At 36.3% G+C, this 24,199-nt stretch overlaps 2 protein-coding genes across 3 annotated transcripts in view; one reads left to right on the forward strand and one right to left on the reverse strand.

Moving 5' to 3' along the window:
• Nucleotides 1–7,998, forward strand: part of VPS13A (vacuolar protein sorting 13 homolog A) — a 109,531-nt gene extending 101,533 nt beyond the window's left edge. For both annotated transcript variants that reach the window (XM_069776694.1, XM_069776693.1), the window contains 4 exons: nt 2,545–2,630; nt 3,179–3,302; nt 4,868–4,942; nt 6,469–7,998. In XM_069776694.1, coding sequence (XP_069632795.1) covers nt 2,545–2,630; nt 3,179–3,302; nt 4,868–4,942; nt 6,469–6,519 — 336 coding nt within the window. In that variant the 3' untranslated portion in view covers nt 6,520–7,998. The remainder of the gene's footprint in view (nt 1–2,544; nt 2,631–3,178; nt 3,303–4,867; nt 4,943–6,468) is intronic.
• Nucleotides 7,999–9,379: 1,381 nt separating this feature from the next.
• The window catches only part of LOC104317207 (guanine nucleotide-binding protein subunit alpha-14), a 90,700-nt gene continuing 75,880 nt past the window's right edge, over nt 9,380–24,199 (reverse strand). The window contains exons 3-7 of the mRNA XM_069776698.1: nt 19,837–19,991; nt 17,351–17,479; nt 15,598–15,727; nt 14,100–14,253; nt 9,380–13,100 (exon numbers count right to left, since the gene is read on the reverse strand). Of these exons, the coding sequence (XP_069632799.1) occupies nt 12,910–13,100; nt 14,100–14,253; nt 15,598–15,727; nt 17,351–17,479; nt 19,837–19,991 (759 nt within the window). The 3' untranslated portion in view covers nt 9,380–12,909. The remainder of the gene's footprint in view (nt 13,101–14,099; nt 14,254–15,597; nt 15,728–17,350; nt 17,480–19,836; nt 19,992–24,199) is intronic.

A 24,199-nucleotide genomic window follows, 5' to 3' on the forward strand; every position in this document is an offset into this window, starting at 1 on the left:
CCTCTATGATGTACTAGCTAATGAATAGGTGCAAGTCTAATGCTGAAAGGGATAAAGATTGTAAGTGAAGGGTAGAAAAATCTAAAGGCAGAAAATTTAGAAGTAGTTACTGCTCAGCATTGACATAGACACAAGTGTTACTTTTGCAAATGGACTGTGCAGCATTTTCCCGTGTTTTATTTCCCAATTAATGTCTGTTATCTACAAAACTATAGAACACAGATAACTTGAATTTGTGACCTTTGACTTACAGCTAACAATGAGTAGTAGTTAGTTCATACCACATGCTGACAGTATTTTTGTGCTGAGCAAGTCACTTGTTTGTAAATCTTAGTAGAATGAAATAGTTTTTGTGGAATTTGCTGGACATTTAAGTAGCTTTTGTTTAGGATTGCAACCTGTGTGATATCTGAGTAGTGTACTTCCATAATAATTTTCATAATTCTCAATTGATTATCAGTAAACAGAGTAAGTTAAAGTGGGGTGACATGACTTGTTGAAAATTACCTAGCAAGCTAATGAAAAGACAGAAAGAGTTAACCCTGCTCTCTTAAGTCCCACTTAAGGGGAATTAACATTTGGATTGAGAGCCTTACCTCAATGCTATGTATAGCATAAGAAAGTTATCATCTTTGATGCAGGAGAAAGACTAGAGATCCTCTCCATCCTAATAAGGCTAAATTACTAAATGCTTCTCCCCTATAATTGCTAACAGAAGAGAGATACTCGTCATACTTTGCAATATTTGTAATGTGTTTGGTCAGTAAGAGGAACTGCTGGCATTGTGACAGAGTCTTGCAGATTAAATGTAATGGTGTCTATTTGTTACCTGTATTGAACCATCCTTGCTCTTTCCACATGCATTATTTCTCTAAGTTCCTGTCAGCCTTCTCCTCCCAGTCCTGGTCTTTCTCACTAGGCTGCTAACACTGAAAATCCATCAGGACATAGAACCAGACCAGTAGCTTGGTATCTGGGTCAAGTATCCTATCCATGCTGTCTTTCCATACAGACTACTCTATCTTCTAACCATCTAATGTGTTGTGTGCTGGAACACTGTAGAGGCTACCTCGAGAGAGGATTTTTTGGTTATTTAATTATGAAATAGGAGCTTGGACCTAAATAGGAGAGGCAGGGAGAGACTCAAATCGTAGGGATGGCAACCCCTAGACAAAGCTTGAATAAGGAGTTTCCAAAAAAAATAAAATTTTTTAAAAAATAATCTGTTTTCCAAACCCTTAATTCCTCATTTCTTATGCCATTCTTCTTGCTGTATTCATCCTGCCCCTGACACTAGCTCTTGCAGAAATAAATTCAAGCAGTGACTTATGTAAGTAGGCACATGATTAATAGCTGTGATTTTGTAGCCCAACCAAGTTGGGAAGAGAGAAATAATCTGAACTTTCTGAGAGCTTTCTGGAAAGTTCTCTTGGGAACCTGTTACTCAAGTGTTCTTGCATTTTAGTCACTAAAGAATCTGCATCTTTGAGGGAAGGCATCATTTAAAAAAATGAGCAAGTGGAGTTACCCATGCGGGCAAATTTGAAGTTGTAGGGTACACCTAATTAAATGTCTATCATTTTACAGCAGTGATGAATACTCATTAAATGGTTTTGCTATTTTAACTGCATTGAGAACAAACCTACATGCTTTTAAATATTGACATACATATCTGAAGCAACATGTTTGGAGTTAAAGGTTTATTGAATCATACTGTTTTATACAAATCTATTTTTGCTTCCAGTTTGTAACAGATGGGAAGTATGTAAGCAGTCATGTTGCCATTCCCAACTAAGACATGGCAATCTTAATTCAATCACTAATTTAATCACTCGTTGCTCAGAAAGTCAGAAATCCAATGCTTGCCAAGTCACATTAAAGTTACAGAGCCTCTGTTTTTAAGAACAATTCATCTGCTGTCATCAATATTAAAAATTCGTTGCCTTTTACAGAATATTCTACGATATTCACAGCAATTGTAGGAAAAGATTAAGTACATTCAGAGGGAAACAAAAGAATATAGAGAAACGCTAAATGTTACCTCAAGTGCATTATTAAGTCCCACTGTCTACATGATAGTGGGTTCTTGTATACACTTAAGTATAGATTTATTCCCAGAGTTAATTACTCCAGTGTTTTGGAGGTGACTTGACATAAATTAGGAAATGAATCCTTACTTCTTTTGTTGTCTCAGAACTGTATTTAGTCAGCAGAAGTTTGGCATGTGCTAAAGATACATAGAAAACCGAGTCCTGAAATGTTTTGAGAAATTATATTGTTCCTTGCCAGTTTTGGTTAGGATTTATTTTTATTTGCATAACTGCATTAACAGCAACCGAATAATTCTACATAATCATGAACATTAGCTGTCACACATATGTTAGTCATATCATGACTTTATGAAAGTAGCCTTTTATTTAAAGGTATGTGCTATGTGCTTTGTTATAATTTATACTTTTAGAGGATAAATAAATTTTAAGCACAAAATTAGTACATGAATTTATACTAGCATATTCAAAGTTATAAAACTTTTTTCTCTTTTAGAAAATCGAAAACGGAAGATTTGCAAAACTCAGATATATTGCACATGCTATGGTCAACAGTACAGATCTGTTAATGGTAACAAAAAGGTAAACAGTTTTTACTGAATAATAAGTGCTTAAAACTATCATCAAAATGTGCATGCCTTAATTGTTGATCAGTATATTATTTTGAGTATTACAGTAATCTCTCTATTTAAGGAGAAAAAAAGAATGTTGGTTTTATGATTTCTTTAAATGAGAAATTTGTTATAAATCTGGTTAGGCTGAAGCCAAAGGAACTGTGGGATTCGCTTATAAGTTAGCATATTGAAGGAGAAAACGATATTATAGAAACAGAGTCAATAATATCTAACAGTGGAGTATCAGGCATCCTCAAATAAGAAGTCTGTACAACTTTTTGTAGAAATACAGCTAGAAGTAGTGTTGCGGTTTTGCTGTGAAACACACTCTTAAGTAAGTTAGAGGAAGGTTCAAAATTCACTCTTTTGGAAAGTATGCTGTATGATTATTATATATCATTAGTTGAAAACTATTTTGGAACAATGAGTAACTTCACTGGGGCTAGGGTAACTTGATAACTTCTAGGGATTTTTACATTAATTTTTTAATTACTAATTTTATTTTCTGGTGCCTAGTGGTGTGTTATTTGTGACAAAAGGGACATTTGGCCAGCTGACATGTGAATGGCAATACACTTATGATGAGTTTACCAAAGAACCGTTCATCGTCGATGGCAGAAGATTACGCATTGAAGCCAAGGTATGTTAACCTAATCATGTTTTGTTTTCTTTTTGTGTTATTGTTTATAACATTGAACTTGGAATTCCTGATCTCTTTCCTTTGAATTCTTGATCTCTCTTCTAGTTGAGATGCATAAAGAAAAGGGAGTTGAAATTTGGCATGGGCAAACTCCTCAGATAACTAGCTTCTGACTGTTCTAAGCAGAATGGTGACTTTGTGTTCACAGATAGAATTATTCCTTGAAACCTGGGAATTTTTTGTTGGTATGCACCAGTTCATGGTGTATTCATAGTTTGGAAAATGGTGATGCAACAAAACTGTCTCAGAAAATTGCAGAATATTTTTATTACTCACTCTGGCATGGTGGAAATATGCCAATATGTGGACTTGTACCTTGTTGCGATCCCAAAGATTCAAATGTATCGGAGCAGTACATTTGCATGTGCTATGCTTCAAGGATTTTTTTTTTTCCATTTGCTAGTAATCAAATTCTTCAAAAGTATAATAAGGTTTTAATACAGCTTCATAAAAAAATGTAACAACATATGCTTATCCCTTTCACTGGAAGTTGAAGAACGTTACTGTCATTTGCAATTTTTCCTTTAAAACATCCCAAAACTTTCTTTCACTGGTAAAGTGGCAAAGGACATGAGGAGAAAGATGACCGCTGATGACTGAGTGTACTTACAGAGGCAAAGTTCCTTAAAAAAAATAAATTCTTAAATTCTTGTTCAGATGGTAACTGAATTTAATTTCAATCTGTAAATTTACCTGCCAGTGTTTAGTTTTGTTTCTGTTTTTAATAAGCTCCATGTGTGTAATTACGCATCTTGGTTGTCAGGACAGTCTTGACAGTGTACAAAGTCATTCAGTTTTTCACTCAGATTATTTGTTTCTGTTGCAGAGAGCATGAAAGGCAGAGCCATATTGGTTTGGAATCCTCCAAACTGGATTTCTGACTGCAAGTGAACTTTTACAGGATGAAAAAATTCTTAGAGTTTCTGTCATTTCAGACAATGCTGAATAACATACCCATCTTTACCCCTACACAGCAGTCATTTCAGACTCCATTCACATGTCTGCAGTATGCTCTTTATTGAAATCTATGGTTGAAACCTGTATTTTGCAAAGCACTGCTTATGTTCTATTTCTGAAGCCTAAGTTGCTATTTTCCACTACCTAAGACCACTACTTGCAAGTCAGTATTGGTGGAATGTCCACTTAGGTAATGACTTAAAGGAGAATGAAAAATTAGCTTAGGGAGTACTGGATTTTGTTACCCCACATACTCCATTATCTGCCTTCCATTCCTACACACCTTTATATTCCAGTCTCCAGGGACTCCATGGTAAAAAGGGAAGTTTGTTATTGCTGGAGTGTTACACTCCACGGTACTTTCATGCAGAAAATGAAGTTTCTCAGGGTGTGTGCATGCAATGTGAACATACTCAGATTAGTGTAATGGGTACACATGGCTGTCTGAACCATATAGCTGCCTTAATGGTAAATAACTTCTTAGTTGTAAAGTTTGAAGAAACTAACTACAATTTTGAATTTTTTTTTTTTTTTTTTTTTTTTTTTAGGAACGAGTTAAGTCTGTGTTCCATGCCAAAGAATTTGGAAAAATTATTAATTTTAAAAGTCCAGAGGATGCTAAGGTAAAGTCAAAATACTATTACAATTGTACTGTGCTAAATTTGGCTTAAAAAGTCAAACAGAAATATTCTTAACCTGGAATGACCATGTATATTTAAAATTCAGTATTTCCACACAGCCACTACCCAGATGGAAATGGCAATGATCTATTCAGTACTGAATTTCAGAAATACTTAATTCCAACACCAAACTTTTCCTTACGTAAATCTTTGGAATTATAACTGTCTGTCAAACAGCTGATTTAACAGTACTGCTAATAAAAACTCATGAATGTGAATCAAAATGGTATGTTTTAATAGAACAAACAATATTTGTAAATTACTCCTAGTTTTATTTGGGGGGTGGGGTGTCATTCCTCTCTTCCTCAAAATACAGTTTTGGATGAAGAATGCAGAAAAACCCTAATAGAAACACAAATAGTTTATTTGATATATGATATTACTACTATTATTATATACATATTCTGTATGATCTCTTCATTTTGACATCACTAGTTTTGACTACAACAGAGAGTAGAGTGGTTCAGGTCTGCTACCAAAGCGATGAGGTAGCCAGGCTGTTTTTATTAATGTAGCTAATTATTTTCACAGTCAATAAATTAGTCTTGTATATATTCACACCAGTGGGACATGGTACCCTAGGATCACACTTTGAAACAGTCTGTGAAAGTTGCATCCTCTCATTAGTTTAAGTTGCTTTTGCATATTCTTATCAGTTTAAGTTGCTTTTGTCTTCATGAGAGTAGTTTCTAACCACAGCTGAGTGATACCTTCTGACCTTTACCTCAAAAAGCATTACAAATACTGTCAAGGTATTTGAGGGCCCCATGTTGAATTTGACTTGTCTATATTCTTTGGAGATGCTGATTTGTAATAATCCACTCATCTTTCTTGAAAGCGTTATGCAGCTTTCTCCTGGCAATCCCTCCATGTAACTTCATCTCCTACCCTAGATTTCCATGTCACTGCCCTGCCTACCCCTCCCCCTCTTTTTTTTTTTTTTTTAGTCTCTTTGGAAACTAATTTCCCTTCCATGTTCAGTAAACATGTGAATTTGAAATTTCTGAAAAGAAGCCAATTGCAGTTAGAGAAAGCTTCTTTCTAAATAACTGTATTATCACATTGCTGCAACCTATTCTTGTTCTCTGTCTTTTGTTATTCTTGCTTCTCTATTGTCATCAGTGATTTGTCTAGAGTTGTAGACTAATGCAGAGCATTAATAATGATGTGGGTGAAGTGATAATGTAATTTATTTATTAATATATCATTCATTGAAATACAGACCAGGAAACTGAAATATCAACCTAGGCAGTTTAATTAGCTGTGGTATTCAGTGTCAGATACTGGTACGTAAATACCTCCATTTTCATGTGAGAAAATCAGGGGTTTATAATCTACAGTAGAATTTTGAGCACTGTGTTAAAACTCAGTTAGGAAGAGAGCTGGTAGTGAAATGTCTGGCCAAACCAATCTAATTTTCAGCTGCTTTGTATGGTTTTTACCAAGGAAACTTTTTTTCCTTCACACAGTGGATCCTTTCTAAACTGGAAGAAGTGAGAGAGAATCAGCCAAAATTGTAATGAATGGAGAAGCACCAAGATATGAAGAACACTGAACATCTACCTTTTAAGTCCTCTTTAACAAGCAGAACTATTTGAATATCAGCAACAAAAGCAAAAACAGGAGGGAAGGAGGATTTATGAAATTGTTTATTATGGTCACAACAGTCTATGGCTGTATAACAAAAATAGATGAAGTTAAGTTAAAAAAATCTAGTGATCAAAAAAATTCTGCCAAGTTTTGGCTTGTTTTCTTTGGTTTTTTTTTTAACATAAGAATTCCAGATTTCATTTTTTTATAAATACAGTGTAAAGTGAATTTGTTTTACCATTACATTTGATAATGAAATTGAACTCCGGAATAATTCTTATGATAGTATTCAGAGCAAATCTTTTGGGTTTGATTCTGAAAATCAATACTTACTTTATGTCTTAGTTTTCTTATGACTTGAGGCTATGTTGAAATTCAGATTTCTTTATCAAAGGAAATGTTAACTTAATAATCACTAGTCTTACAACTCAAATTCTAAGGAGGAGGTTACTGACTGGAGAGGTCTAACTTAGATGATGACAGGAGTGGCTGCTTAGTTAACAATATAATTTTCTTTTTTGTAAATGAATGGACCAGGTCATGATGAATTTGCAATACAGTATCACTTTTAGTGTAAACTTTTTTTATATTCTACTCAAGGAAGCATTGCAACATCTCCATCAATATTCACAGAAAATATAACAGTTTACAAAAATGTGTAATGGGGAAAATTAATATATCTCTGCACTAAAAATATTAATTAAAGCCTATTATTTTAAATAAAAGTTCAGTCTTGCAGCTCAAGGAGTTTATGGGGTTATAAGTGCACTGTTGCATACCAAAAATAAATGCCTTGGATTACACAGTATTGTGTGCTAAGCAAGTGACTAATAAAGTCAAATTTATATTAAATAATAAATATAATATTTCACAGTTGCTTTTATCAACTTTTCTTATCCAATTAAACTTTTTTGCTTCATATCCAGACAGCAGAACTTTAATAGGGAAAGCCAGAATGTGTGCAATTCTGCTTATTTCTTAGATGTAATAGTCATAGTATTGTTGAATGGCTGTTTACTGCAGTTGATATAAAAAGTACAGGAAAAAGTACAGTGTTACCTGAAGGTTTCCATAAATTCCCATATCGAAGTCTTCAAAATATCTGCTACATAAAGTAAGTACCTTCTGCCAAAACATTATTTCCAAACAACTGTTTGGAATATTTATAGCTACAGGACATAATTCTGACATTGGTGTTGGTGCTTGAGATAGCCAAATTGTCGTATTATTGTAAAATCTAAAATGACTAGCATGCTAACTTACAATTGCAGTTCTTTAATTTGCTCTAAGTCTTGCCTTTGGTGTTGAGTAACCATTTAGTGGGTTACAAAATACATGTAATCTTGTAATTTTTCCCATAAATTTTAAATTTAATCAAAAGATTATAAGAGAATTCCTAACTATCGCAATGACTGTGTTACTCCACTTGTTTGTACACTAAGCACGTACCAAGAGTATTAACTCAGGTTATAATCATGCCAAACTAATAGAGTAATTTGCCTTAGATAAGTCGTGTTATTAGGTGCACTGAGTGCCATTCCATATCTGTAATTTTTCATCTATCACTTTTCATCTTAGGCATGATAGTTCAATTAATAGCCTTATCATGATCTTGATTACTGTGTTGTCTCCTCTCTCCATCCACAGTATTTACTGAGTATCTGCTGCAACTTTCACTTTTAGTACCTCTTGCAAGTACTTTGTACATTCCCATTTGTGTAGCTTTTCAATTTACCCTAAGTATTTTCTTTTCACAGAGCATCTATTTCAATTAATGTTATCTCCAGTTCTTAACTTTCTTGTATTTATTTTGCCAACAAACTCCTGATTCTCAAATCTCAGCTGGAACTTCAGTAATATTTGAGCAATTTAACCATTAATGTTGAAGGATTTATTTTAAATGTGTGTGTCTGTGCTTAAGCTCATGTTTTGGAAAACATAAGAATTCCGCCAAAATTACATTTTTCTTATACAGTATGAAATATTTTGATCATCTGTGCTAACGAAAAGCCTTAACACAAAAACGGAAACACTGGAAGTGTTCAAAAGTCAACATGGGACCTTTTCCCCACCTCCCTCCTTGTCTCCACTTGTAATGACAATATGCCTTCCTATAGTTCCCTTTTTCTAGTCAGTAAATTTTATCTTTTTCCTTGGTTTTTTTCTTACACTTTCTCCATACAGTCATGAATGAATTTTGCCATTTCGTGGCAGACACCAGTTCTTTCTGTTCTAACTATACATCAGCCTGGGTTGAGGAGAAAGGTATTCAGACTTATGCCATTGTGAAGTTTTCTGGATTACTGCGAGTTGTTTGAGATTTCCACTCTGCTGTGCCTCATTCCTTATTGCAATATGCATATTTTTTTTCAACAAGAAGGCAGAATAGATATATTAATTTTTATTAAAAATGTATATGCAATTAGACAAGGGGATATCAATACAAATTAAAATGTAGGCATTTAGGTATGCCCACTGTGGTGTTTAAAAGTATACCATGGCCTGTACTGAAGAACAGTTTCTCTTCTAGGTGACTGTTACCTAAACTTAATACCTTTGAGAAATGTCATTTGGGTTCTTAGTAGTAGTTTGTTCATGCTTAGAATTACCTCTAAGAAATCAATGACAAACCAAACATAGAATCAAAGATGCCAGACACATTGCTAAAAAATTTGTAAGTTGAACTGTTTGCACCTTTCTTTGTTCAGCTGCATGGCTTTGCGTGGCATGGCTCTTTTGGTTTCCACACTTTCCCTCCCTGCCCCCCACCCTCCCACCCCTGACCTCTTCTTCACCTTGAATAAAGTGAAACTGAATTTTATTTGACTGGAATGTGATTATTATTTGTTTTCTTTATATACTGCTTTAATTAACAGGTAATACCATTACTTAGAATTTCTTAGGCAGAAATCAACAAATGAAGTTAAATCCTGTCTCTGAGAATACAAGGACAAGCTTCTGTTGCAGCCATCTCAGTGAAAGCAGAATACAGACTTTAGTCTTGTCCTTGTAATAAACCAAAGGTAAAGTTTTTAATAACTAGATTTACATGTTTAAGCTTCCTTTAAAGTATTTTTTTCTGTTGCCACATTGAAAAAACATAGATGATGTTGCCAGATAACCAGATTCTTAAGAAATCCTCTTTTTTTCACCAAAAAAAATTCCGTACACATGCCACTAGCTATTTATTATCTTTAGCACTTCCCAAAATACACTTACATACCAAACAACTCGCTGAGGTCTTTTGTTCCTTCTGAGTTATTTTTAGCCATCTATCTGCAAATAACAAATACCACACACTAGTCAATAAAAGATTAATTTTACTATGTAATGGTATTTAAAATTGAATACTTACAGCATATTCTTGAATTTGAACTACCAACCCTAAGTTTCCTAATTATTCTGCTGATGTAAAACAGTTTCAATAAATACATCGCATACCTTAATAGGATTGCTAAGTCTTGTGGCTTGTTCGTAAATAGCTCCGTATCCCTATGACATTTAAATAGATTTTTATATATTTGATTTGTGTATATTTCCTGATACTGTATTAGCTTCATGAATGAGAATATTCCACAAAACTATTGAGACAATTCCCCCCCCCCTTCTTGAGCCTTTCACATTGGAATTCCAGAAAAGAACTACCTGGAGACTACATTGCTTGGAATCACATAAGTATTGTACAAGGCAAGAATGCCCAGTGTTTCTTCAGCAAACTATACAATTCCACAGTACCTTTTTCCAGCATTAATCTCTCCCAGTTGATCCCTCTCTGTCTGCAGTGACTGAAACTGAAGACGCAACCAATACCAATGAAACATTTACCTCCCAGGAACTAAGGATATAGGTGGCTAAAGTTCCTAACAGTTAAATTACTGAGGGTGGTTCTTTTTTCCTATGTTGATCAATTTATCTGTAATTTCTGCCAAGGAAGTTGGTGTCCCTGTTTTTTTATCTTTGTGGGTTTTTATTCCTTGTTGCATCAAGCAGATCAAGAACTATGTGCAGTTTGTAACTGCCCTTGTGAATGTTTTTAAATGTTGGTTGTGAAGTGTGAAAGAAAAGCATTCTTGTACTGATGGGTCCTGTAAAATGCTAACTGTCTCACAATCTGCAAAGCTTGTACTCCAGCAAAGCCAGGCTTCCATATTCACGATGCCAATGTGCTCTTCACAGAGACGGCAAATCGTGACTCAAGATATGAAACAGCTAAGAGTTTAAACAGACGTTTTTCCAGAACTTCTTCCCAGGGGGCTCAAAACTGGATCAAGTAGTCCAAGCATTTGGGCATTTTATATGCTTTCCTCCATCAAATCTGCTGCCCTAGAAAAAGTATTTTTGTCGTCGTCTTTTTCATGTGACTGAAGCTCTAAGTACGTACTGTAAAACTCCAATATCTACAGATGTTATGACAACAAATGCTATTGAACTATCTTTTGAGCAACAGTGGTTAGGACAGGGGGTCTGAGTACTTGACATGATAGTGCTTGGAGGGTGGAGATGATATGCCAGGGACAGAGATGACACATGTAGACATGCTGTTTTATTCTGTGCTTTCTGTCACTCCTCCTTGGCTGCTTCTTGTTCAGCAAGTGGCACTGTGCCCTGTACCTCACCCCAGGGTGTACTGCGCTGTTCCCTCAGTGTTGATTACTGCCATTCATTAGTATGGGCACAACATACAGGTCAGTGTCCTTCCCTCACGGAAAAACGTTAAAGCAGTGTTAAGAACGGGCTTCTACTGCTTGTTCCAACACTAAAGAAAGAACAAATGCATCAAATGTTACGAGCTGTTTTCTCCTTAGCAACCAAAACCAGCCCCAGACAGACTTTACTTTTTCTGTACTGCTGGACAAAACGGAACTGTGCTGTTTAATATGTGAAACAGTAAACATTTTTTTATGGGCAGTGAAATGTCAGGGTGTGCTTTTTCACAGGACTGAACTGTGACAACTAGCAACCTGTTTGAAAACACAGAAGCACTCCTCGAGCTGAAAAATCAATACAACTTGAATTTTTTTCTGTGCTGCATTAAAATTGCAATTTTATGCCAGTAGTAAAAACCATCGCTATAGTATTTCTCCTTAGAAAAAAGGAATTTTCATGTATTTAAATAATACAGGAGAACCTCAGCATATCTTTTGGGCTGAGTTACTGCTAATAACAGACTATTCTACTAATACACTCTCCTTACTAGTGTTGCTGGGTTAGCTGATCAAGTGCCCGTGATCACCATGGATTTTGCATGGATAAAAAAGGTTTTCAAGATTGCCCTGATGTCTTTATTTTTTTTGTCTGAGAATTTTTGACCCAGTGAAGGAGAATTAACTGAGCTATTAGTGCTCTCATCTTTAGTGGAGAGGCTTGTAGTTGGGCAGGGAGCGGAGGAGATGGGAAAATGGCTGGAAATCTTCTAGAGGAGAGGATTTACTGCTGTCTAATCCATGCAAAATTACCTGTGAAGCTCAACAACAGGAAAATACGAAGTGCAAAAAGCAAATTATGGTAGTGACTTGGAGGAATTTAAGGCCTAGTTTATTGTAAGCATCTGTGGATGATCTCGGAGCTCCAGTGGTAGTGAATGCTGAGAATGTTTTCTAAATGCCTTGCTGTTTGGGAAATGCATTTCCCCTTCAGAAAAGAGTAAATTCCATGGACTGCCTGCAAGATCTTAATCTGTCATTCTTTAACTGTGAAAGGTAGTTTATTATTGTAAGGCACTTGAACAAAAAGGCAGTGATATGCGAGGGTCACCACTAACTAATCTTTTGTAATGATTCCTAGAACATTAACAGGTTTGGCCTATCAAGGCTACTGAGAGATGCTTCTAAAAGTATAATAGGTTTACCCTAAGTCTTTCAACCACATTGCTCAGAACAAGAATATAAAACTGTCCAGCACACTAAAATAACACTAACGTGTCATTTTTAAGGCATTGCTGTTTGAAATTTTATAAGCTATGATTGTAAATGCTAAATAAAAATAAATAATAAAAAAAGAAAAATCTTAAGAAAATACCAGCTGGACAGCAATGTAGTTATGTACATTCTTCTAAATATACTTAATTCCCCCAGCAGTCAAAAAATAACTCGCAGACAAAACTAACATGGGAAATATGAACACAATATTTAAAATGTATAGCTTGAAAAGTAAACTTTTAAACTCATTCTTTAAAGTTCTCTCAATCCATACTTCTTCAGTAAATATAAATCCCTCTCCCATTTCTGTAAATGATATTTAAAAAGACACTGTTTTTTTTAACCAACACAGGTTGTGCTATGAGTAAGCCACACTCTGTGGCTGCAGCCATGTTTTCTTCTTTAAACCAGATTGAACTCCCTCAGGTTTAGTTGCAGGATCGTGTCCTTGACAGCAGCGAAGACAAAACGAATATTTTCTGTGTCTGTGGCACAAGTGAAGTGGGAATAGATTACTTTCTCCTTGTCTGGATTCTGATCCTGATACAGCTTCAAAATGAAGTCTCTGGCAGCTTTGACATCTTGTTTAGGTCCTAGTCAAAAGCACAGTTAGTGGTTTTGAACAGTTAAAAGCTATGGGTCAAGGAAGAAACATAGTGATATGGACAGTATCTTAACAGGCTAATTTTATATTTAAATGTCAAATCACCATAAAGGCATACTCCTTTGTTGGTATTTTCTCATTCATATATTAGTGGAGCAAAAGCTGTTGCAACACTGCTTTCTAAAATGTGTGGAGTATGCTTTTTTCAACCATAAACATTACAGGTCGAAGTAATTTTTTATAAAAACCTATGCAACTGAAATTACCCAGCATATATTAATAGGTTGCTACATTACTGTAGTATGTCAAAGACCATGAGAGAAATTAAATTTTCTAAAACACAGAAAGTAAACAGGATTCTCTTTGGCCAAGAAAGGGATGTGTGTTTTCTCTGTAGCTATTAAATCATAATAACTCTTTTCATTATTAATTGTAGGATTCAACATGATACATGTCTTCCAGAGTATAGTACTGTATTAGGTAATGGAACACATGATTATTTTCATCATTCTTTTGGTGACTAAGTATAAGTAATGTTAAGGAAAGTTATTCAGGCTTCTTTTTAAGTTCGGACTTTTATATAGATAACAAGTCATAATAATGAATGCAAAACTATACTATGGGTTTTTACTATATAAAAAGTTGGATTAAAAGCCGTGTTCCCCAAGTTCCCCTCCTATCTTGTCTTTTGAGATCGAAGATGAAGAAGGTGCTTATTCTCATAAATAAATAGTGATCGTGCTACTCTAATAGTAACAGAACGGCTGCAATATATCTCTTAAGACTCTGTCCACAATGCTCCAGTAAAAAAAACAAAGTTCCAGTAAAACTGAGTAACTGAAGTTTGTACTTTAAAGGATAGAGTAGAAAAGCATAGATATCAAATATATTGCATAATTCCACTTTCCGTGTTCAATTTAAGAGGAAAAACTGACTGGTTTAAATATGACTTTTAGCTTTGTGAAGATGGTGTGGAATAAATGCTTACCTGTGTATTCTGGAAAGTAACTAATTAGATGGGAATACATAATCTTCTCTTCTAGAAGATCTTTTTTATTTAAAAACAAAATGATTGAAGAATTCAGAAACCAGGGATATGTAATGATAGTTTTAAATAAGGCCTTGCTTTCTTCCATTCGATTCTACAACAAAAATTAACATGAAGTTACATTCTCTAGACAGTAGCATATCCAAATCACATCAGCCAGAGATCATAAAGGTTTTTTTGAAAGCTTTTTAAAAAATATTACTTTTATTAAGTGCAATTGCCATGCACTGGTTGTTCATTACTATTCTTGTTCTATATCCTCTTATTTACTGGGTTTTCGATCACCGCTATGAATGTCATGATGGTATGTGAAATCAAGGTAAGCCTTAATAATAGAAATTATTTGAATTCTTGTATGAGTTAGTGAGCAGCCATGGACTGCTGCTCTACAAAAGCTTCTTCTGACCTTACAGTGAGAGCTGAAGCAGGGTGTATCTGTTCAAGTATCTGATATTAACATACTGTAACATAGCTAAAAGACAAGAACATACGTACTGCTGTATACTGGTAATAGTGTCTGTCCCATTTCAGGAGAGATGTAAGGAACACCACATTCAGAGATTGCTGTTTGGAGTTCCTGGGGATAAGCTTGTGATGGCAGTCAGTTTGTTATTTTTTTCCTAACATCCAAAGTAAGCATAATAAAATGTTCAAGATAGTGGAAGGAAAAAGAAAATTACATTTACTGAAGTTGTTCGTGCATTGAGATGCATTGAAAACTGTTAACTACAGTGGATGTTGTGACGCTTCAAGTGAAGTAGGGTATGCTTTTCACATTTCAAACAGAACTTGAGAAAGTGATCTGAAAGGTCTTTGGGACTTCAAGGTTCAAATGGTATTAAGTATTTTTGAAGGACATTTGAAGGAGTCCTCATACTGCAGGATGTGAAGCAACCACTACCAAAAGTAATGCAGTTCTACTAATATGCTTTTCCCTAATTGCCTACTATTTTTTTTGCATCTTTCTCTACAACATCTGGCTACTGCGGATTACAGCACTCTAGAACAGATGGGAGAACTCATCTTAGGTTTTCTAACCTTAGGAAGGAGGTAAATTTTAAGTTATTTTGTTTTAATTTTCTTTAATTAATGCACAGGTTAATTCTGAAACCTCAGAGACTTAAAAAAACAAACAGAAAAAAACCCTAATTACAGGTGAGTGAGGTAGTTTTACTTGCTTAGAGATGTTACTGATACTCAAATTCTTAAACATTTGACATGGCTTAAGTGATTCAAAACATTTTAAATCATGTTTTGTCTTTTAAGGTAGAGTTCACTTTTACAGGCAGGCTGCTAATTTAATACAACTTCAGGACTGCTTGATCAGCTTCTTAAGGCAATTCTAGTATTTGCAAATACTTTTATGGACACATATGAATGCCATGTTTCTTAAAAAGAACACATCTTTTTCTGCACTTTATATGCTCCCACTCCTTACCTCATTGTCACATTCTGCCAATACTTGATCATATTCACTTAATGCAACTAAGAAAATGATGGACGTAACACTTTCAAAACAATGGATCCACTTCCTTCTTTCTGACCTTTGGCCACCTACATCCACCATCCTGTTAAACAGAAATACAGTCAATGTATTAGTCATTTTCATAAGATACTTAAAGTAACTCCAAAGGCCTTACGATAGATCGCCTACCTGAGATAAGCTTGAACTGTGAAAAATATATCTTACCACTGTGTGTTCTGTTTAATATTTAAAATTGATTCACTTGCTGTAGTGCTACAACTTTCACTGTTCTTTAGTCTTGTTGTGGGTTAATCCCAGTGGGCAGCGAAGCACAATACAGCTGCTCACTCACTATCCCCCCCCCCCCCCCCCCCATCGGTGGACAGGGGCAGAGGAAAGAAACAGTAAAAGCAAGAAAACTTGGGGGTTGAGATTAAAAAACAATAATAATTGATTAATAAGTGAAGGATAAGTGGCACAAGAGATAAAGAAAACAAAACAAGTGATGCAAAAGCACTCACTCACCACCTCCCACTCACCACCCGATGCCCAACCAGTTCCTGAGAAAAAGATGGCCAACCTCCATAAAGCCCCCTCTTTTCAATTTATCACTAAGCATGATGTTACATGGCACGAAATATGTCCTTGGTTAATTCAGGTCATCTGCCTGGCTGTGTCCACACTCGCTCCAAAATCTCCCTTGGCCCCCGCAAAAAAACCCAGCTTAGTCATATCTCACTACTCAAAACAATCAAAATGCTCACAAATATCTTAGTTTCACATCAAATTCCTGTGGTTTTGCAGACAGTTAAGTAAGTCCCTCACATTTTATACAGGTCAAAGTGTTCCCTAGAACATTCCATTTTCCAGGAAAAAACAAACAAACAACAAAATCACAGTTAGGCTGGTTTGACCATGTGTTATAAGAATGGATTCTGGTTCTGTGTTGTAACTGCAGGCAGGGGTTTGTTAATGATGAAGTGGGTGGTTTGGTGGAAGAACATCTATGCTACTGTGAATTCTGCAATTTTTAAATAAAAGAAAATACTTTCCCTTAGAAAATCAGTAACCCCACCTGTTGCAATAGCTTGTCTAGTAGCAGATAAGAGAATTTTAAAGTGCTTCTCAGACTTTCTTTCAACTTTGAGTTGTTTGTTTCTCTCAATTCCACTGAACTTTTTTTTTTTTTTTTTTATATATTACATGGCAGGAAGAATAGAAGTATCTACAGTTGTGACCCTCCACTTTCTTTTTTTCCTTCTCTTTCCCTTGGTGTCTCCAACTCCCTTCCCTAACTTTATCTAACTGAAAGTTGTAAACTCATTTGAAGGCCTTAGCATATCTATTAGGGCCCTCTCTTTCAAACAGTTACAATCAGGAGGCAGAAACTGTTGGCTCTAAATGGAATTAAACTACATGCCAATATGAGCACTCATGTTACCACAAATACCTTTCCTCTGCACCTCCCCCATCCAAGGCTTTAAATTAAACTAATAGTTCAGAATACATGGTAATTGGGCTGCTTGAATTGAAAAGCTGTTTTTATGTAATGTGAATTTCAAATGGAATGTTTTGAAACGCCACTCAAGTTACTATATGAACTTTGGAGACTGCTGGAAACACGTAAAAACAGTTATTGAATGCAAAAGTTTAAAGGACCTTAGAAGTAAAGTTGCAAGAACTATTTTCATAGTTGTATACTCAATCATTTGATAGGCAGTCTTACCTAAATGTAATATTTTCTAAATCAAAAGGATACTCAATAATTCCTGTAGTTGGCACTCGGACTCTAAGAATATCTTGCTGAGTTGGCACAAATGAGGGAGTAGCAATACGATCAAGGTCAGTAAGATAACTGAAAAGTTAAATATACAACAGAAACAATATAATAAATTAATTACAAAGATTCAAAACCAAAGTATGAGCTAGCCATCACAGAATTATTCCCATAAAAGCAGCTAAACAGAAATTCAGTTGTGCATGGCCTTGGTGCAATTATTGCTGGCATAAAACAATAGACCCCTTTACTTGAACTGAGACCTGGATGTACATTTCCTACAGAATAATACTAATCAAAAGAGATGATGCCTGAATGTTCTATAGACAATTTCCCACACCCAAAATGATGAATTTTAATTGAATATTCTTTGCTATTACCCCAAAATAAACACCAGAATTAAGATTTGAACACAAATATAAATATCAGTCCTAGCCATAATGTTCACCAACAGTACTTTATCCTCTGTCACTTCATCCATGATGCTAATATCAGACACAACTGTGAAAGGTTGATGGACAGAATTAAAAATGTAATTAATGGAAAGCACTGCAAACATGAATGCTTCAAACTTATACATTTTTAATATAAAAGATGTTGCATTTAATTTCTCGCGTGCTCATGCAGTCATTCTTAACTTTACCCTCTTTAGTTTCACAAGACTGTTGCGCTTTTCATGGCTGGGATTAAATTCTAGGATGACATTCCTGTGCCTCAACAAATGAGCAGTGTGTGAGCAAGACACAAGATGCCTGGTATTCCTCTCTGCAATCTATCTTCCCACCACTAGAAGGCAACATTAGATCAGTCAAAATCCTAACAAGGCATACAAAAAGTGTAAGGTGTATTCCGAATCATACAACACGGCTGTAGCACAAACCTTCCTTTATTTAAGCACTAATTCCACACTTTTTCTTTGGTGGAAGAGGGAGGGTGCCGATGTATTCTCCCCTTGCTGCCCAAACATCCCTCACACTTGGGCTCCAAAATAAAAAATTCTCACACCTAATGTTATCACTCACTCAGAAAAGATTTCTCTTAAGAATAAGAAAATTCTCCTCTCCAGCAATGTAGCATAGTGTTATTGAGACTTGCATTGTAATTAACAGTACAAGAAAGATTTAATAAAATTTAAAATAAAACTGTTTTTCAATTGTAGCTGATTTCTTAGAAAATGAGGCTACAGTAGACCATTAAGTGGCATCTTTCTTCTCCAACATAGGATTATTTAAGAACAAGGCAGACAAACATCTGTCAAGAACTGGTAATGTTTAACATACAGGAACAGATTGCCTATGTGTAACCACTCAGGGTTAAAGTTTACCATAAATGCCTAATTTAAATGTTCCTTGCTGAAATTTAACCCTGTTACTTCTCAACTTTGACAGAAATGGAAATGTAAATTTTCTGTTCCCATGAAACAATCATTTTTTCACAATTAAATTCTTTGAAAACTGGGGGAGAGACTTATCTTCATTCTTATTTTTGTTCTAAGCTTTTCATTAACTGAACTGACTGGTGGGCCCGCTTGTTGTCAATATATTTTGTACAGCTGTTTTTCATTATTTCCCCCAAGGGAAACTCAGTTATGTACCAGCTGTGTTGACCTCAGAACTGGGAGGGATGATGGTTCCAGTATGTTCAGAAAGCCTGAAATTAGTTTGTTTCATCACTGCAGCTTGAAATTTGTTGTGTACCACAGGCCAACAGAGACACAGGTATAACTAATAAAATCAGAGTGAACCTATCTCTTCATTATGAGCCAGCAGTGTGCCCAGGTGGCCAAGGAAGCTAGTAGCACCCTGGCTTGTATCAGAAATAGTGTGGCCAGCAAGGGCAGGGAAGTGATTGTTCCCCTGTACTCGGCACTGGTGAGGCCGCACCTCGAGTCCTGTGTTCACTTTTGGGCCCCTCACTACAGGAAAGACATTGAGGTGCTGGAGCGTGCCCAGAGAAGGGCAACGAAGCTGGTGAGGGGCCTGGAGCACAAGTCTTATGAGGAGTGGCTGAGGGAACTGGGGTTCTTTAGTCTGCAGAAAAGGAGGCTGAGGGGAGACCTTATTGCTCTCTACAGCTGCCTGAAAGGAGGTTGTAGCGAGGTGGGTGCTGGTCTCTTCTCCCAAGTAACAAGCAGTAGGATGAGAAGAAACGGCCTCAAGTTGCACCAGGAGAGGTTTAGATCAGCTATTAGGAAAAATTTCTTCACTGAAAGGGTTGTCAAGCATTGGAACCAGCTGCCCAGGGAAGTGGTGGAGTAACCATCCCTGGAGATGTTTAAAAGACATGTAGATGTGGTGCTTAGGGACATGGTTTAGTGGTGGACTTGGCAGAGTTAGCTTAATGGTTGAACTTGATGATCTTATGGTTTTTTTCCAATGATTCTGTAATTAACTTCATTAAGTCTGGCTTGTTCTTGTAATTCTCAGTGTACTTACTACTTAGCAGAGTCTGAGAGCTGGTACTCCCTCCGTCTGTCATAGCATTCTTGGATTCCTGGGTCTTCCCAGAGCTTCTTGATCGCTTCAACTTGTTTTCTTTCCAGCGCAGTCACTTTATCCACTTCCACTTCTTTGATCATCTGAGCACTCTCCTAATCAATTAAATGATTACATATTGTGAGAAAGGATTGCTGTTGGCATGCGGTCTCCCCTTTCTTTATTACACTCTTCCATAAGTGAGACTAAGCATCAGGAACCTAGGAGAAAATAAGCAGGTTTAATCCTTGAATGCATTTAATTTTGCAAGTGAGATGACTGCTACTGAATGTTTTAACCAAGTTAGTCTTGCTGTCATCCAGGTGTGATTTTTCTTTTTAAAAGGGGACCTTGACAAAGGTCAGAAGGAGCTCTAAACCTAGGATTTTTAAGCTCACTAAATTTTAATACCAATTTATAACAGTGGTAATGTTTCTAAAATTCTAGATACTTTCATTAGTACAAATACTTCTGGTTGGTTTGTTGGTTTGGTTTTTTTCAGGACAAACCAGAGGCTGGCCTAGCATGAACAGTCATCAAGTAGGACCAAATTCCTACAAGCCATTTTCTGTTATAATGCCTATCTCAGTGAGATACAGCCAAGGAACTACTCTATGGAAAGAAATAATTTTTCTTTGCTCTCTGCGTTAAAAGGTATTGCAAAGATAAATGTAAGTTTTGCTTTTAAGGCGTATAAAAAAGTCTATTATTCTGCAGCAAGTTGTGCAGTTGATAAACTTGAGGGAAGGAATGCCATTCAGAGCAGCCTTGACAGGCTTGAGATGTGGACCCGTGCAAACAAGCTGGGGGATGAAGGGATTGAGAGCAGCCCTGTGGAGAAGGACTCGGGGATACTGGTGGATGAAAAGATGGACATGAGCCGTCAATGTGCGCTTGCAGCCCAGAAAGCCAACCGTATCCTGGGCTGCATCAAAAGAAGCATGGCCAGCACGTTGAGGGAGGTGATTCTGCCCCTCTACTCTGCTCTGGTGAGATCCCACCCGGAGTACTGTGTCCAGTTCTGGGGTCCTCAGTACAGGAAGTACATGGACCTGTTGGAGCAGGTCCAGAGGATGGCCACAAAATGATCACAGGGATGGAACACCTCTTCTATGCAGAAAAGCTGAGAGAGTTGGGGTTGCTCAGCCTGGAGGACAGAAGGGTCCAGGGAGACCTTATTGCAGCCTTTCAATATAGAAAGGGGGCTTATAAGAAAGTTGGAGAGAGACTTTTTACCAGGGTCTGTAGTGACAGGACAAGGGGCAGTGGTTTTAAACCGAAGGAGGGTGGATTCTAGCTTGGACATAAGGGAGAAATTTTTTCATGAGGGTGGTAAGACACTGGAACAGGTTGCCCAGAAAAGCTGTGGATGCCTCATTCCTGGAAGTGTTGAAAGTCAAGTTGGATGGGACTTTGACCAACCTGACCTAGTGAAAGATGTCCCTGCCCATGGTAAGGGAGTTGGACTAGATGAGCTTTAAAGGTCCCTTCCAACCCAAACTATTCTACGATTAGAAGTGTTCTCTTCTGTAACTGTTCAACTGAGTATACACTGATGTTTGCTAATACCTTTAATGGTCTGGAAAAGTATTGTTGTGACATGCATTTAATATTGAAATAAATCAACTTATTTAGCATTTGGAATGTAACAAATTGGTTGCTGTAAATTCAGTTTGTCAATACCTTTTCTAGTACATTGCTAGATACCATCTAAGTTTTAACTTACATCCTCTTCAAAAATGGAATAAGGTTTCTTCTTGACCTCTTATATAAGTCACAAATAGTAATGCTGTATACAGATCTGGTTTGAATCCAGGGCAGTGAATTCTTGGGTCTGAAGTGGAAATTGCAATACTGATAGACCTGTTAATCTAGAGATAAAGATCAGTCAGAAAACAGGGCTTTTGTAGTTATGGGGTCTTTTAAGTTATCATGAGCAATTGCAAAACTATGTAACATAGAGCTTAATGCCTCAAAAGCAATTTCTGCTTGCTCAGTTCAAATTAATTTTAAATATTGTAAGTCTCTAAAATGTGGTGAATATCCTACTCTTCTGAGTTTTCGTATTAAAGATTTACAATGTAGTCATAATGCCTGGGCAAATTCTCCATAATTGGAATGATCTTTGATTTTACAGGTATTCTGTTACACAAAACCAAATGCCAAGTCTTCTAATTTTTATTAAAACTATTTTCTTTTTAAATAGTAGCTGAAAGCTTTCAACATGACTGTTCTGATTACTGCTACACTGTAAATTGGTAACCAATGTATAATAGTTTAAAATGCATCATGGTATAAACATTCCTGTTGGTATTTCTTGTAGATTCCTTAAGATATAATGTAATCCATATTTTTTTCTACCTTAATTTTACACAGCCTAACTATTTTAGCAAGACAAGTAATATTGTCTATTGAATAAATTTTACTGTTCTGTAACTATTGCATCAAATGTTCATGCTGATCTAGAACAATGTAGGAAGAGCTTTACCTGTCATACTGTATTCAGGCACTGTGTATGAGGCAAGAGATTAGAGACCATGTGTCCTGGCAGTAACTTTTCTCCCTATTTTCAATCTTATCTGGTTAAAGACATGCAGAATAATTTGGATTATAAGTAACTCTTAATTCACTAAAGTCACAGAACAGATACCGTTTTCTAAAGAAAAGAATGGGCACTGACATGCAAATAGCCATCACAGCATTTTGACTGGGATTGCCTCAGGCTTCATTCCATGCTAAAACTTTGCATGTATCTAAGAGGACTTCATGTAATTGTAGCTGCAAAACCAGCTTTGGTATCAGGTCCTTGTGAAAACATTTTGTGTCTACATCTGCAAACGCCAGTCCCCTTATGCGGCCAAGTGCCATCAGGAAAAATCCTTTTTCAGAAAGTAATTCAGATTAATCTTTATTCCCATAGTACATAACAACTAGAGTTCAACACTGACAGCTAGTCTCATGCCCGTAATTCAAAGGAAACAAATCCTACAATGAAGTGAAAAATTACTTAAAACACCAAGTGATTTTAGTATCATTCCATGCTGTCCTGGTTTCAGCTGAGACAGAGTTAATTGTCTTCCTAGTAGCTGGTATAATGTTATGGTTTGGGTTCAGTAGGAGAAGAATGTTGATAACACACTGATGTTTTCAGTAGTTGCTAAGTAGTTCTTAAACTAAGTCAAGGATTTTCCAGCTTCTCATGCCCAGACAGGAAGAAGGCTGAAGGGCCACAAGAAGTTGGCTCGGGACACAGCCAGGACAGCTGACCCAAACTGGCCAAAGGGGTATTCCATACCATGTGACGTAATGTCTAGTATAGAAACTGGGGGGACTTGGCAAGGGGGGGTGAATCACTGCTTTGGAACAAACTGGGCATCGGTCGGCGAGTGGTAAGCAATTGCATTGTGCATCGTTTTTTTTGTATGTTCTGATTCTATTATTATTATTATTGTTATTTTATTATCATCATCATTATTATTATTTTCTTCTTTTCTGTCCTACTAAACTGTCTTTATCTCAACCCATGAGTTTTACCTTTTTTTTCTGATTCTCTCCCCCATCCCACTGGGTGGGGGGGAGTGAGTGAGCATCTGCGTGGTGCTTAGTTGCTGCCTGGGGTTAAACCACAACACATCGTCTTCCTCATCCTCAGTAAACAGGCATGTTACTAATAAAAAATACCTTTGGTATGAATTATGGGTGGATAAGAAGACATGAAAGCAAGATACAGAAAATTTCAGTTTCCTTAAAACGCAGTCTTCAGGATAAATTAGTAATGAGTAATCTTAGGAGTCTGTGGTACAATAACCCAGCCAGGATCTGATGGAAAAGGGGATTAAACTTGAAACACACTAAGATGTCCTTAGAACCAGCAGAAAGTCCTTCAAACTGGGCAGCAGGAGAGTCCTATATTTTTTGTACTGGGAAATACCAGCATTATAACTAAAAGGCAGGTGTTGCAGGGTTTTGTTTGAGTGTGTGTGCATGTGTGCATCTCTGTGACAATTTACTACTAACAGCAAACATTCATGATAAGTAACAACCAGAGCAACGCCACCTATTTCAGCCTCTGACTACTGTAATGATTGAGGTAAATGACTTTTCTACACACTTGTGTTGACATGATAAAACATATCAATGTAAAATAGGATTATAATTGGAAATGGATTGTTTGTTTTACATCTAAGTTTTAAGTAACACTGATTGTCAAACATTGATATTAGCTATAGTGTAGTTGCAGATTTCTGTATTGTAGTCATGGTCAACACACATGCTAATCACAACTGAACTGAAAATCTGTAAGCCATGGCAAAATGAAGTAAGT

The sequence above is a fragment of the Haliaeetus albicilla genome, chromosome Z (genome assembly GCF_947461875.1).
Source record: "Haliaeetus albicilla chromosome Z, bHalAlb1.1, whole genome shotgun sequence".
Classification (NCBI taxonomy): domain Eukaryota; kingdom Metazoa; phylum Chordata; class Aves; order Accipitriformes; family Accipitridae; genus Haliaeetus; species Haliaeetus albicilla.